This window comes from Morone saxatilis, unplaced genomic scaffold, assembly GCF_004916995.1.
Source record: "Morone saxatilis isolate NCDOM2014 unplaced genomic scaffold, NCSU_SB_2.0 Contig10, whole genome shotgun sequence".
Classification (NCBI taxonomy): domain Eukaryota; kingdom Metazoa; phylum Chordata; class Actinopteri; family Moronidae; genus Morone; species Morone saxatilis.
In genome coordinates, this window is record NW_023339652.1 from 10796924 (window position 1) to 10810552 (window position 13629).

General features: G+C 43.4%; 1 protein-coding gene across 1 annotated transcript in view; it reads left to right on the plus strand.

Moving 5' to 3' along the window:
- Positions 1 to 12871, plus strand: part of yaf2 (YY1 associated factor 2) — a 14851-nt gene extending 1980 nt beyond the window's left edge. The window contains exons 3-4 of the mRNA XM_035676537.1: positions 9254 to 9409; positions 9862 to 12871. Of these exons, the coding sequence (XP_035532430.1) occupies positions 9254 to 9409; positions 9862 to 10114 (409 nt within the window). The 3' untranslated portion in view covers positions 10115 to 12871. The remainder of the gene's footprint in view (positions 1 to 9253; positions 9410 to 9861) is intronic.
- The last annotated feature ends 758 nt before the right edge of the window (positions 12872 to 13629 follow it).

The window sequence follows — 13629 nt, forward strand, 5'->3', positions numbered from 1 at the left end:
TGTGTGTGTGTGTGTGCGTGCTTCGTAAAAAACAAACGGCCTGCAGCAGCTTTGCCAAGAACCTGTCCGAATCCTCATGTCACCAAAAGCGGTGACACTATGTCTCCCTCATCTGGGCATTTTTCGGGGGGGAAGTTGGCAAGGACGCAAGGACCCAGAATTCCTCGCCACACCCCCCTTGACACCCGGCGACAAATTTAGAAAATGTCCGCGAGAAGCAAGGTCTTATTTAATGCTAATAACCTCACTTGTCTTCCCAACTGCAGTGCTGCAATAATGTAATAGTGTTGTCATGCTCTTGCCATACACACACCCATACTCGCACCACACGCTGCAGCAAAATGGCCACACAGGTGGTCGCAGCTGTTAACGACTGCACACAACAGACAAGTGGATTTCTCAGCAAGCAAGGCGAAGGTGCTAAAGGGCAAACGACACGCGGAATATAAATGTAGGACACGGCAAATTCCCTCGCCGGTTACTAAGTAAGCATGACTGAGCTATTACTGTGAAGTAATGAATTAACGCTTGACACAGGCGTGGAGCATCCAGCGGTTAGAGGAAGTGTCCCATAGCCTGAAGGTCACGGGGTTCGACAGGCCAGTGTGGGTTCTGTGGGCTAAAATCGGCGTATCACTTGTCGCAGGTTGAAAACGCCAAGTAACTGCATAAAGTGTCACTTTTCCCCCCCGACAGGATCTGTCTCTTTTCAGCAAGCACTAGAGGTGATGGATGCTGAGAGGGGGCGGGGGGGGGAGAGAAAGGGCACATGGTAGAGAAATATTTAAAGAGGAAGAGAGTTTGCATGTAGTTAGAGATGGAGATAAAGATGAATGTTTTATGAAGGTGAGGTTTAGCAGAGCCTAGATCCTTCTGACGTGCAGAGATGATCTACTGCAGGGACCCAAAGCTGGCGGCTGATTGAAAGCGCGTCGTTGAGTTTGACTGAAGACAGGGATACATCAGCAGGATTGGACTCGCTTATCGGAGGAGGAGTGAAACGGGAGCGACTGACAAGGAGGGGAACTGGCTGGCGTTGCGCTAATTCTGTCAGCAACTCGGAAACTTGCGCAGCCAGGAAGTGAGATTTAAAGCAACACAAGAGGGACCTACACCTACATCTTTAGAGAAAAACCCTCTCTGGCCGAAAAACCCAGATGCAGTCGTTTGTGCAGATAAAATGCAAAGAATGTGTTGTTCTTCTACAGCAAGCTGCTAGCTCACACTATTTAATTAAAGCTCTCTTAGAGGAGCTTTGGGATCACAGCATATCAGGCAGCCTCATTACCTTAAGACTTTGCTGGGGGAAAAAAAAGTGGGAGAGACATTTTATCTTCCTGCCACTCTTTGGGCTCAGTCCCAGCCTTTGAAAACCCAACACGATATATGAAAGTCACAGTAGAGTGGCGTTAAGGCTTTTTTTCGATAAGTGCGAGGTCACAGGTTCGATCCCTACACCGGTGGAAACACTCAGGCGGAGCCTCGTTGAGCAAGACACTGAAGGCCTCCCAGTGCACTCATTATGACTTATCCTGGATTAGAGTGTCATCTTAATGTTTAAACTACAAGATGGAAGATGAGGCATGTGAATGAACGCTAGCTGAAAACGTCATGCTGACAGACAGCTGTTAAACCCAACCTAAACACTGCCCTTAGCCAAATACTACTGGGTGTAATAGAGCGGTGTGTGTGTGTGTGACCTTCTCTGGTGTCTTGCCTACACCACCTGGATCTGTTCACTGAGCTGAGCTCTGACAAGTCAGGCCCCACCAGGGGAACAGTCACTGTGTGCATGCTCTGCGTTCAGGAGCTTGTTTAGCAGTATTATATTTCTACAGGTCAGGACAGTGAGCTTGATCATGTTTCTCTCAGTTCCCCCCCGGTTGCGTCTCCCTCTCTTTCTTTCCAGGAGTTGGACTTCACCTAGGGCGTCTCTTGGTGACAGATTGACTGATGTGCAGGTTTTGTCGGCTCCGCCTAAACAAGTTCGAGCCATCCTGCGCTGGCTGGGAACCTGTCAGCGTTTGGCTTTTTAGATGTTTTTATCATCCTCCGCACAAGCTCGCCCTCACAGTTCATGTTAAGTGCACACACACACACAAAAAAAACAAAACAGGCTGTAATTGTGCAGTTGGCTCAATTGCAGATGCTTTAACTCCTTTTAATAACGTAGCTTATTAAAGTCCAGAGTATCTTGTGCGAGATTCAAGCACTTATATTGCTTGTTCAGTCTTACCAAGAGTCCCAAGATATTCAGTTTACACTACAACTCGTGGACATTTCACCAAGCGTTTGCATGAACTTTATGAATCCTTCTTGGGATTGGATGCAGTAGATCTCTATTCCAAAATCTGAGATACTGATTAGCTATCTTGATTGCGTGGAACAGTGAGAGTTGCATAGACATAGTTTATCTTCAGAGTGGATGGTGGATTCTAAATGTGCAATACAGGACTTCTAATGCAAAAAGGGAAAGGATTTATCTCTCTTTCCTATCTGTTTATTCTCTCAAACTAGTTGCAGTGGCAGGAATGGGTGCAATTGCTGTGAAATAATAATATATAATACAATATATGCATGCATTAAAATGCTGCCTGAAGAAAAATGTATGCTATTGAAATGCACAGTGTTAAGTGTGAATTAGTTGCACTTTTCACGTTGTTCCACTGCCTGCACACACATTTATACTTCCAAGACTTGAATACAGAGTTTCCTTTTGGCAATAAAACCAGTTACCCTGTCCACACATCTTTACTAGGCATATTATGAGCTTTTTACGCTAAGGTTCGTGCTCTTCCACACCTTGAATAGGCTTTTACAGGGTCAAGATTCAAACAATATCCTTTTAAATCCCCCAAACTAATCTGGTTCTTTCCTTGGAAACATGTGTGGGAGTAAACTTAAAACCAAAAATTACCACCATGTGGCTGCTGTGTTAATGTAAGTGTTAATTCCCAGCTATTACACAAAACGTGCAACTCGCAGAGAGCAACACGTTTGACTCTCACCTTTAGAGTCGTGTGTTTTCATTCGCCTAAAGCGCTACTAATCAAAACATCAAAACGCCGGGGTTTGTTTTGTGTTGTCGTGCAACAGCTTTGGTGCGAAAACGTTGCGTCACATACATCCTCAGAAAAGTACAAGGGATTAATGAAAGTCATCCAGGCCTGTTTCAGATCGTCTTTCTTCTGTGCGTTCTTTTATTTAATTTTTTTTAATGGTTTAGGACGTGGGTAAGATTGTCAAATGAGATCTTTAAACCGGCGACGACAAATGCTGACAAACTGGTTTTTAGGAGCTGGATCTGCAGGTTAAAGTGAAAAAAATGTTACTTTTAAGAAAAATGAACAACAGGAAACGGATTGATACAGATTGCATATATGAACAAGTGGCGTGCGTGTAAAACCGACTGCATAGCCCCAATCAATGTTTGATCATGCCATCTTAATCATTACATCCTCTTAGAAGTCACGCTCAGCCCGGTCGTGTGTGTTACTGGTTTGAGCGCTCACTCGGCATACAAACACTGAGTGTTCACCAGGGACAATGAAGCTGGCTGTTATCACGTCACTGTGGCTCAAGATTATGGCTACGTGATAAGCCTGTAATTACTGCGGTGACACTGATGCATGACATACTGCTCTGTGTGCGCGTGCGTGCAGGCCTGTGTGAGAGGGAAAGAGTGTGGTATAGTGTGGCTAGCGGGCTGTAGAAGGTGTCATAAACCACAGGACGTGGAGCGCCATCTGTCCCTCTACACACACACGCACACACACGCACACACATGGTGGTAGCATGTACAGGCAGGGAGAGACATTAATCATCGGGTTGGAGGAGCTCCCAGGAGCAGCCTACAACCCGCTGATAGAAAACCTGACACACTCACACACACACGCCTATACCTAGATTGAGAGTGTGTTCAACAGGGCATAAAATAAGCCATTTCACAATGATCTTACAATCATCACAGAACAGCGAGATGAGATGTGTTTATAGCAGCACACTCCAGTGCTTATTTTCAGTCCGTCAGCTGTCCTGTGGGCTGTTTGCTCATCACACAATGTACTCGACAAATGTTAGCAGGCAGTCCAAACATCTGCAGAGGCTTGTGCTGCTGTCTTTTTTTAGATGTAACGCATTAGCGGATCAAGGTTTTTAAAGATCGAATGCCTGGAATAATGGTTAGAGGTGTCTTGTCAGCTCACACAGACACCTTTTTAGACGGCTTTTAAAATGTTTCAAAATAAAAAAGAGCTACTGTGCCTATATCGGTGCGCCTCATTTGCATGGACCCTTTCTGTCCTTGCAGAAACGCTTCACCTGCTGAGGTAGCGCCTGCATTGGAGGTTTTTGGAATTGTTACAGCACCAGCATTCAGTTTTATTAGGTCTGTCTACTCAAAAACGCAATAAAATTTGAGTGGTTCATTCCTTTTTTTTGAGATAAAACAGCTGGTAGGCTTACTTTGGCAGAAGGTACTTCTCCATCAAACTATTCACAAGGTCTGTGAAGAATTGTGAGTAACAGTGTTGGTGTATTTGATTCTGTGGCCTTTCAATGTAAAAAAATATATATATATTTTCCAATTGTTGTTTAAATTTCTCAGACAAATGGTTTTGCTTTATGGGTTGAGAAAATTCTCACGTCTTAGGTTAAATACCCCATTTAAAAACCCCATTGGATCTTTCTATCTTTTATCTCCAATGCTTTTTTATTAACTCATGGAAAGTTGAGCTTTTCATTTTCACAAGACAGCGATACAGTGGCGTGTTGCCCCAATTCCACTGGGGTCAGAATTAATCACATACAACCACCTGGTTGCCTGGATGAAGTGTTTGAATTTCAACTGACAAGACGTTTAAAAGTTACTGAAATTCTTTGAAATTTGATATGACCTAGACCAGTGGTTTTCAACCTTTTTGGTGTCAAGGACCCCCAAATTGATACACATTAGGCCACTGACCTGTATTTGTTAAGATTTAGTTTCATAGGTATGGAGTAACTACATCTTATCAGTCGTCTTTTTATAAAGTGTTACGACTTGTCTGTAAACTGATTCCGGCTCACACACACTACCGCACCATGTGTGTCGCTGTTCGCTGGGGTGTCGATGACCCGTTTGTCCGCTGTGGCAGAAACGTGACTCAAACCATCTGAGTCATACTCTCTCGTCCTACTGAATAAACAAACATTTTACTTGAAGATCGTGACCAACCGGAGGAGCAATTTTCAGTTCCAGAGGTGGAGGAGTGTGAGGTCAGTGGGTGCATCAGAAGGAGGAAGAGAGCGTGAAAGCGGAGAGGAGAGAGATAGCGATAACACTGAGTGTGTGTGTGTGTGTGTGTGCGTGTGTTAATATTTGCACAGGGGTCAGCCAGAGTTCCCAGTGAGGCAGTGGCCGTATTTGTACTTTCCAGCCCCTGTTGTCTGTAGCACAGGATCATTTTGTCTTTAGCTTGCAGTTAAAAGCAAAAGAAAGCAGACAAATATTATGGACCAACATACATGCCTCAATTATCCTCTTAAACAGTTTCTGGCTTTTAATTCAGCAAATGTAGTCAGGTAAACATAGAGTGTGTGATTAATATCCATTGTTTTTTCAAGAAAATAGAATTCAGTGTTGTTAAGCCCTCCTCGTAACATCCTAATTTCCCAGTGTGGGACTCCATTAGCTGCTGTATAATAGATGGCACGAGTGGAGCAAATGTTTGAAACAACAGCTCCGACACGCAGTATTAATGTCAGAAAGAATAGGCTGTTACATTAGGCGCAGAAATTCCTGTTGGAATCAATAGACGCACAAACACACACACACACAGATGGAGGCCAGTAGCGGAGGCCTAAGTGCTAAGATAATAACCATCTGATTGGGTTAACAGAGGCAGCTCTGTTTAGGCCTGCTGCTTTGCCTCGCCATAATATTAGGTTGTCTGTCTCCTCTTTCACCTCCAGGTTATTGAACTGGCTCTATTAGTGAAAATCTACTCCGTTGTAATACATGATGAGGATAGGATGTACAAAATGTGTTTATATTCGGGCCCCAGTTGCTCTCAGGAACAGCCAGTCTTTTAGTTTTAAATAGAAAAGAGCATAATTAGCCTCAGGTGACATTTGATTGCACATCAAGCAAAACACAGTAGTAATTAATTTCTTATTGCACACAGTAAATCTCGTGGAAAGCACACAAAAAAAAAATTGGAATTTCTCCATTGTGGGACAAATAAAGGAATATCTTATCTTATCTTATCTTACCTTACAAGCGCATGACATCCCGAACAGAAATCACGTATCAAAGACGAACCAGAAGAAGAGGTTATGAATGAGGCAGCCCAGCAGTCTACGTTATTTTTGGACATAGGCAACATTTGGCCCGAGGGCGGGATGGTCCACTCTGTTGTGACTATCTGTTTTGTGTTTGAGCTTCACAAAATGCCAGAAAAGCAGACATTTCGTCACTGTATCAAGAATGTCAAGAGGAGCAGCAAATGACTTCAGCTGTGAACGGAGGACTTTGAGAGGCCTCTGCTTTTATTTAAAAAAAGGTGTCAGCACTTCTGCAGTGCCGTGCTGACAAGTCAGACATATTAGAGGATCTCTACATCTCCCCCCCCCCACCACCCTATCAGACAGTTATGTAGGCCAAGAGACCCATTTGCATTTCACTCTAGCCTCACTAGCATTGCTGCATGTTCTGTGAAAGCAGTGATAACTCGGAAAAAGAAACTGACTCTGGGAGACACTCTTTGAAGCTGGGCCCCAATTTAGGTCATCCCACTACTGTTGAACAACAGCTTTGCCCTTAGAACAAGACAGCAGAGCAGCAGCCCCGGCTTACACATCTCCTCTTCGAAAAACGAGGTAGAAGCCACTAGATTAAGCTAAATAGGCCACCAAGGCTCTTGTTGGCCAAACCGTGGCGCATTGCACAGCAACACTTGGCCAGGTGCTCAGAACTAATTTTGTGGATGGATCTTATCAAGTCTGGGACATTTGTACACTCGGTACTTGGACTGCGTTACACCCTTATAATTACATTAGGCAAGTGCAAGAGGACATTTTTCACGAAGCACCTGGAGGCCAGTGTTTTGTAATTGCAATACTTTTCGAAGGGTTCATGAACAGGTTAGTACTCTTGTGTGAATCAACACAGGCACAGTATAACAGCATTAATATAATACTTAGTTTAGAGTCCCCCTCCACTCAGAAATATGTTTTTCTTCTTCCTACAGTTGGATGTTTAAGTTTCACTGTGCAGAATGATTTATGTGCAGAATTTGTGGAGGTTTTGATGTAGAAACTTGACGCCACCAGTGCACATACACTGAGAATGGACACCTTGTGTCCAGCAGAGAAACCTTAGAAATGAACAAATTCATAAATTCTGGAATTTCTAAAGAGGTAAAAGGAATAGATGCCTTTTGAGGATTTTAATGAGGAAATTGTACTTTTTATGCAGAAAAACATGACACACACATTATTGTTCCAAGCTGACTGTTTGCGTATGTCTTAAAATTTAAAGATTCCCTCCAGACATGCACTAGGACACATATTTTATAGTTTAAATCTTACACTGTGGTACAGTTTTGGTATGTGACAAATCAGGACTTGTGAACAATGACCAATCTATTATATGAAAACATAAAAAGAAGGTAAAACAGTGAAACTGGCTGATGAAAATGAAATTTGCTTTCAGTGTTCATTTTAAGCTCTAATTACAAATACGACTGCTCAACGGGGCTCAGAAAACACACTGTGTTCTTCTGCTGTTCTCATCATGCCCTCATGCTTCATCTGCTCACTGCTGTGCGCGTGTGTGTGTGTGTGCAGTCGCGTGCATGTGCCTGAATGTGCTTCTGTATGTGTCGATCGCATTCGTTTACAAAGCATGCGTACATTTTGACGCGCGCCCCGTTTGGTTTGTACACACCCCTTCGGCTGTTGGTGCAGTATCGGCATGCTGCGAGAGTGCATTGGTGCATTCATACATATAACTGCGTCTATGTGTGAATGCGTTTTGTGTGCGCGCGCATGCGAAAATCAGGCACTAGATGTGTAGAATCCCTCAACAGATGGCCTTTTCAACACACTCGCCTCTCGGCTAAGGCTCTTGCCAGCCCCCAAACACACACGCGCGCACACACACGCACTCCTGCACAGAAATACGATCGCAGCCTTTATGCATGCAAACTGTTGCCAGACCAATTGCATAATGTATCATTTTTGAGACAGCAGACACTCGGAGGATGGAAATGTGACTGTGAGGAGGAACATTTAGTTAACCATGTTCCAGTTATATTTGATTTTGCCTGTTAGCATTTCGTGGAGCCTGGATGTGAAAGCGCCGTCCTCACTTATCAGGCAATCCCTGCTATCAGTGAACACTGTCATCAGCAACAAGCCAGGGACCGTGACTTTTTGATACCTGACACAACCAAGCAGAAAAAACAAATGTGTTTGTACATAATCTATAATCAGCATCTTTAAAAAGAACATCATGGAAAATGTGATTATACTCTGACAGAAGCCACTAACGCAAGTGCAAGTGATCCTGGATGGGAAGCTGGTGAGGGATCATGTCCCTGAGCGGCAGGTGACATGATTTATGGCTGTTTACACTCTCTGGTGGAGTTATAAGAAACCAAGACCGCAGTGCAGGAGAATTGGACATTCCACATTTGGGAAGAAAGGAGAAAAGCATGTTGGGTGTGACCCTTTAATGAAAATGTGACATACTGTAGTTGAGGTCAGAACTGATGTCACTTCTCTCCTACCCCTACATCACACCACTCTTAGTTTCATGGATGTATCCGTGAGTCTGTTCTCATAAAAACAGGCGAGGAGCAAACTGCACACAGCTGTTATGTATTCTGAATTCAGTGCATTTTGCATTTTACAATTCCTATCACATATTCCTTTCATCAAAACAGATCTCATCTTGTCAGTGTTTATCCCTCTGAGCACTAAAACAAGCCTGTGCAGGTATACTACATATCTCTCAGATGGTTGAATCCTGGGTTATATTCTGAACGCACTCGGCGTGTGTTGCCACTTGCTGCCAGTGTTGAGAACACCACCCTAACCAGCACTGGCAGTGATTATTGGCTCTCGATTATGGTGGTACGCTAGCATGAAGCCATGTGTTCACCATGATTTTCCCTCTCATTAATCTGCCACACTCTGTCTCTCCCTTCCTCTCTCCCTCCATTATATCTCTTTCTCTCCCAACCCCCACCCCTTCCTCTCCCCGGATCAGGAAGCCTCGTCCCGTCTCCCAGCTCGTCTCGCAGCAGCAGGTAACGCAGCAGTTTGTGTTGCCCTCGCAGCCCAAAAAGGAAAAGAAGGAGAGGGTAGAGAGGGAGAAGAGCGACAGAGAGCCGGCGCTCAAGAAGAACAGTCACAAGAAGATGAGGTAAACAAGCCGACACGAGGTGGAGGGATCAACAGGAATCAGACATTACAGGGATGCATGAATGAACACTGGAAACTATAGATGGTGTTTATGTTGCCACCTGACGTTAGGGTGATGCCTTGTCATATTTCATAAAATACTTCAAAAGATAGAAGTGAAGAGGGTGAGAAACACCTGAAATAAATTTCAAAGTAGTGTCTGGAGGAGGCTCTTTGGAGTTTTCAGTGACATTGTAGCAAAAAGATCAAGGTGATTTTTACTCCTGGGTAAAATCGAATCAAAAAGATAGTATTTTGCACTTTTTAACACAAGTGCAAAGGCTGGTTAATACAAAACCCCATGCAGAGTTTGAAACAAATAGTCTTTAAAAAAAAAAAGAAAAAAAAAAAGACTTTCTCAGCTCTCCTTGTGCGTTCTCTCACTTTCCCCAAACATTTCCGCTCACTCACCAGGCCGAGATTAAAAAACATCGACCGGAGCAGCGCCCAGCACCTGGAGGTGACGGTCGGGGACCTGACAGTCATCATAACGGACTTTAAGGAGAAGGCCAAGCCCACGTCCACCTCGGCTACGTCGTCCAGCACCGCGTCCACGGCCGACCACCACAGCCAGAACGGCTCCAGCTCGGAAAACACAGAGAAGGGGCTCTCCCGCTCCTCCTCGCCCAGAGGAGAGGGGAGCTCGGTCAACGGGGAGTCCCACTGAGTCACCCCTTCAAAACCTCCCCCCCTCCCTTCCCCGAGCTACCCCGGCCTCCACCCACATCTCATTTGCAAGTTCACGTCACCAGTGGAGGGTCCTGCCTCTACAACTGCACAATACTGACTAAAACTTTTTGCTTTTCTTTCTCAATAGGCATTTGTGACCCGTTTGTCAGAGTTGCCAACACATTAGACGAGTTTAATCAGTTCAAGATTCTCCACAGCACTGGAATCCTGCGTTTAGAAAGCAATATGAAACACCTCTTGCTCCATCTTTGAAGTTCGTAGTGATCTACATTTCCGCTTGGACATTTTGGTGTAATCGAGAGGATCCCCACACGCTGTCCAAAGCTCACTACTAGAATATTTACTAAGACATTCTGACAAGGAACTTCTTCAGGACTGACCTGAGATATGTCTGAGTAAATGTTTGGACAGGCTTTATGATTTCCTTCAGATGCACCAGCCAGTCGTGGGTTTTTTTTTTTTTTCTTCCTCCATATATATATTTTTGTTAAAGGAGATGTGCAGCCCCACCTTTCATCGTCAGTGGCCGGCAGAGTGACCTTTTCCCCCCCTCATGTGGAATTTTCAGCCTCTGTCTGGAATCTTTACCTACCTGTTATAAACCCAAACCATCTATTACACACTCTCAGTGTCCCTACACTGACCCTTCAACCTCACAGCGAACCTTTGCTCCTGATCTTGATACTCAAAGCTTTTACTTCGGGATTGCCTCTGCTGTAGAGAGACTTTTTTGACACAGCATAGCAGCTGTACTGCTACTGGCACCTTGTGGTGTTTTTGCGTAATGTTTGGAGCAGGTTGTTCAGGTAATGCTTGTTACGTCCGCGTGAAGGCACCGGCAGGTTTTGATAAAAGCCCTCTCTTAAACTGTGCAGGAAGGTATAGTATGTGATTTTAAAAGGATAATACCGGTGTTTTTGTGTTTTCAGTTTGTGCCAATAATCAACGCTACTCCTCTTTTACGTTATTCTCAGTTTGTCTGCACTCTATCAGTCAAGTTAGACATACAGTCATGTTTTTTTTCTGTCTTTACAACCATTTGTATTGTACCATACATAAACAAAAAAAAACACAAACCTGCATTAAGTGCTATTTTTGGCAGAATCAACTTGATTTGAGTGAACGTGTACAGAATCAGCAGCTCTCCAGCTATATGCAACTTCTAGATCATTGCTTTGGTTCTCTGAACCTCGCATACATCATCCATGTCCAGCAAAATGGCTCAGACAAGCTGTTTGTTACACTGCCTGGCCAGCATGAAATGGCAGAAGACTAAAATTAGCTTGTAGCTGGTAAAGAAAGTCTTCAGCACTACTAGCCAAGTACAGACCAAACTAGAGCTAAACCAGATGCTTATGTTGGTGTATGTCTGCTCGATATGCAAGTAGGCAATGAATTGCTAACGCATTAGCCGTAACAGCTAAAATCTGTCTCTCAGGGCTTTGAGTTGATTTTGCAGTCTTGCTGTACACTGTTGCTATTTAAAAAACCCACTTAATGCAGCTCTAAGAATTACCCAAACTCTGTTCTTAATTACAGTCAGTGTGAAATCCTACTTCATCCGTCACATTGTAAATACATGATGTAAACACAACATGTTACCAATTTACTGCCATCCTTCATGATGATATTGCACCATGGTTATTGTCAATCACACGACTCCCACTGAGTGATGTACATCCGCGCAAATACGCTAAGAATTCTTGGAAAGCTCCATATTTCATGACGTTTCTACTTTTATTTTGCGTGCTTTTATTTTCTCAACCAAGAGCTCATAACAAGCCAGGTTTATGAATTTGTTTCAGAGCGGCAAAAAGAACAGATGATCGCACAATGAGTCAAGGATTGTCGACTTTAACGGAGGCGGTAATCCAAGGGGCTGTAGCTGTAAATGACACCGGTATTCTCCTTTTTAATCTGTGCTGCACAAACGGGGCTGCACCTGCTCAGTGTCACAATGGGGGGAAACCAGAGGGCGCTCATGCTGTTCTGCCCCCCACAGTGGACCCAGTTTGGATACAGCGCCGTGCTCGTAAAACAGAAGAAAAAAAGAAAGAGCTCCGGCTTGTGGACGTGCACATTTATCAGCTGTATAGGCGATGGCGTGATGGACTTCAGAAACTGTTTAAATTCCTCCATTTTGATGTAGCAAAGTGGGGGAGCTTTAGAATCTACTAAACTCCCAGCAGAACAACTATAGATCAACCTAACTACACAATAACTTATAAAAACCTGTAGAATACTACACAGATAAAATTGATATTTCTAAAAATATTGTACTACAATGTTTTGATGTGGTTGTATTATCCATCATACCAGTGTTCTTGTCAAGATTTTTTCCTTTAACATTTTAGCACAGATCCTGAGAACTGTCATGGCATGATAATATTATGGTCTCAGTATATTGTGGGACAGGCTATGTCTCTTAGTTTGTTAGCATTGTTTAATGTGTCAGAGACGTATTTTCCTCATAGGTTGACCACACTAGCTGGGACTAGGTGCGTGGACTCGTGGGAACTGTTCCAACAGACATTTGTTATTCGGTTGTGGCAAAAATGGAAAGACACTTAAAAATATGGCGGTGTCACACGTTGATATTTTCTGTTTCGTTTGTTTTTTTGTTTTTTTTTTGCTTTGCCATGCTCAATTTGTTTTAAAATGTGTGAACTTGTTTATTACATGTCTGAATAAGAAAATAACAAAATTCTAAACAAAAAAGGATTTATCTCGTGCACACAGTTTGACTTTTTTGTCCCTTTCTGTTTCATAACAGGTGTTTACACTTTTGTATTTTCACTGGTTTGTATTTTATTTGTGCTTTTATTTTATTTTTTTTTAGCTCCATCTGGGGAACGGCTTAATAACTGTTGTTCATGTTCAACACAGTACATGCAGGATCAGTTTACTTAACTAATGGGTTAGTTATGAGCATAAACAGGTGTGGTTTACACACTAATGAATTAACCATTACATATCCGTCAATAACCTGATTTCCCCCACACTTAATGAAAATGCAGTGGAGCCACCTCAATAAAGACGACTAGTCACTTAAAGCCATGAATGGGTCTTTTCAGAGGGGAAATCAATTGAAAGTTGCTGCAGAGGGAGCCTGCAGGGGAGGGAGGACAGGAGGGGGAGCAACTCGGCTTATCGCTCCCACCCTTCCCCCATTTAGGGTCCCGACCTCCTGCTTCTTCTTCATGATGCGTATCAAGTGAAGGGGAGAGACTGCAGAGGAGACGCGGAAGATTGTCATCGCCTTCAAAATAAAAGCATACAATGTACTTGAAGAAAGGGTTAAAATGAGCATCAAAAGTTCTGATGAAAATATTACAAGATGCAAGTTAGATATCAAGAGTTTATTCTCTGTTATGGTACATTCTCTTGCCGCCAATCTTTTAGGAGTATTAGAGTGATCGAAATTGTTGGAAATAGGCTTAGAGAATTGTCTTCTTTCTCCTTACATCATATTATAGTCATCAAGAAACTAAG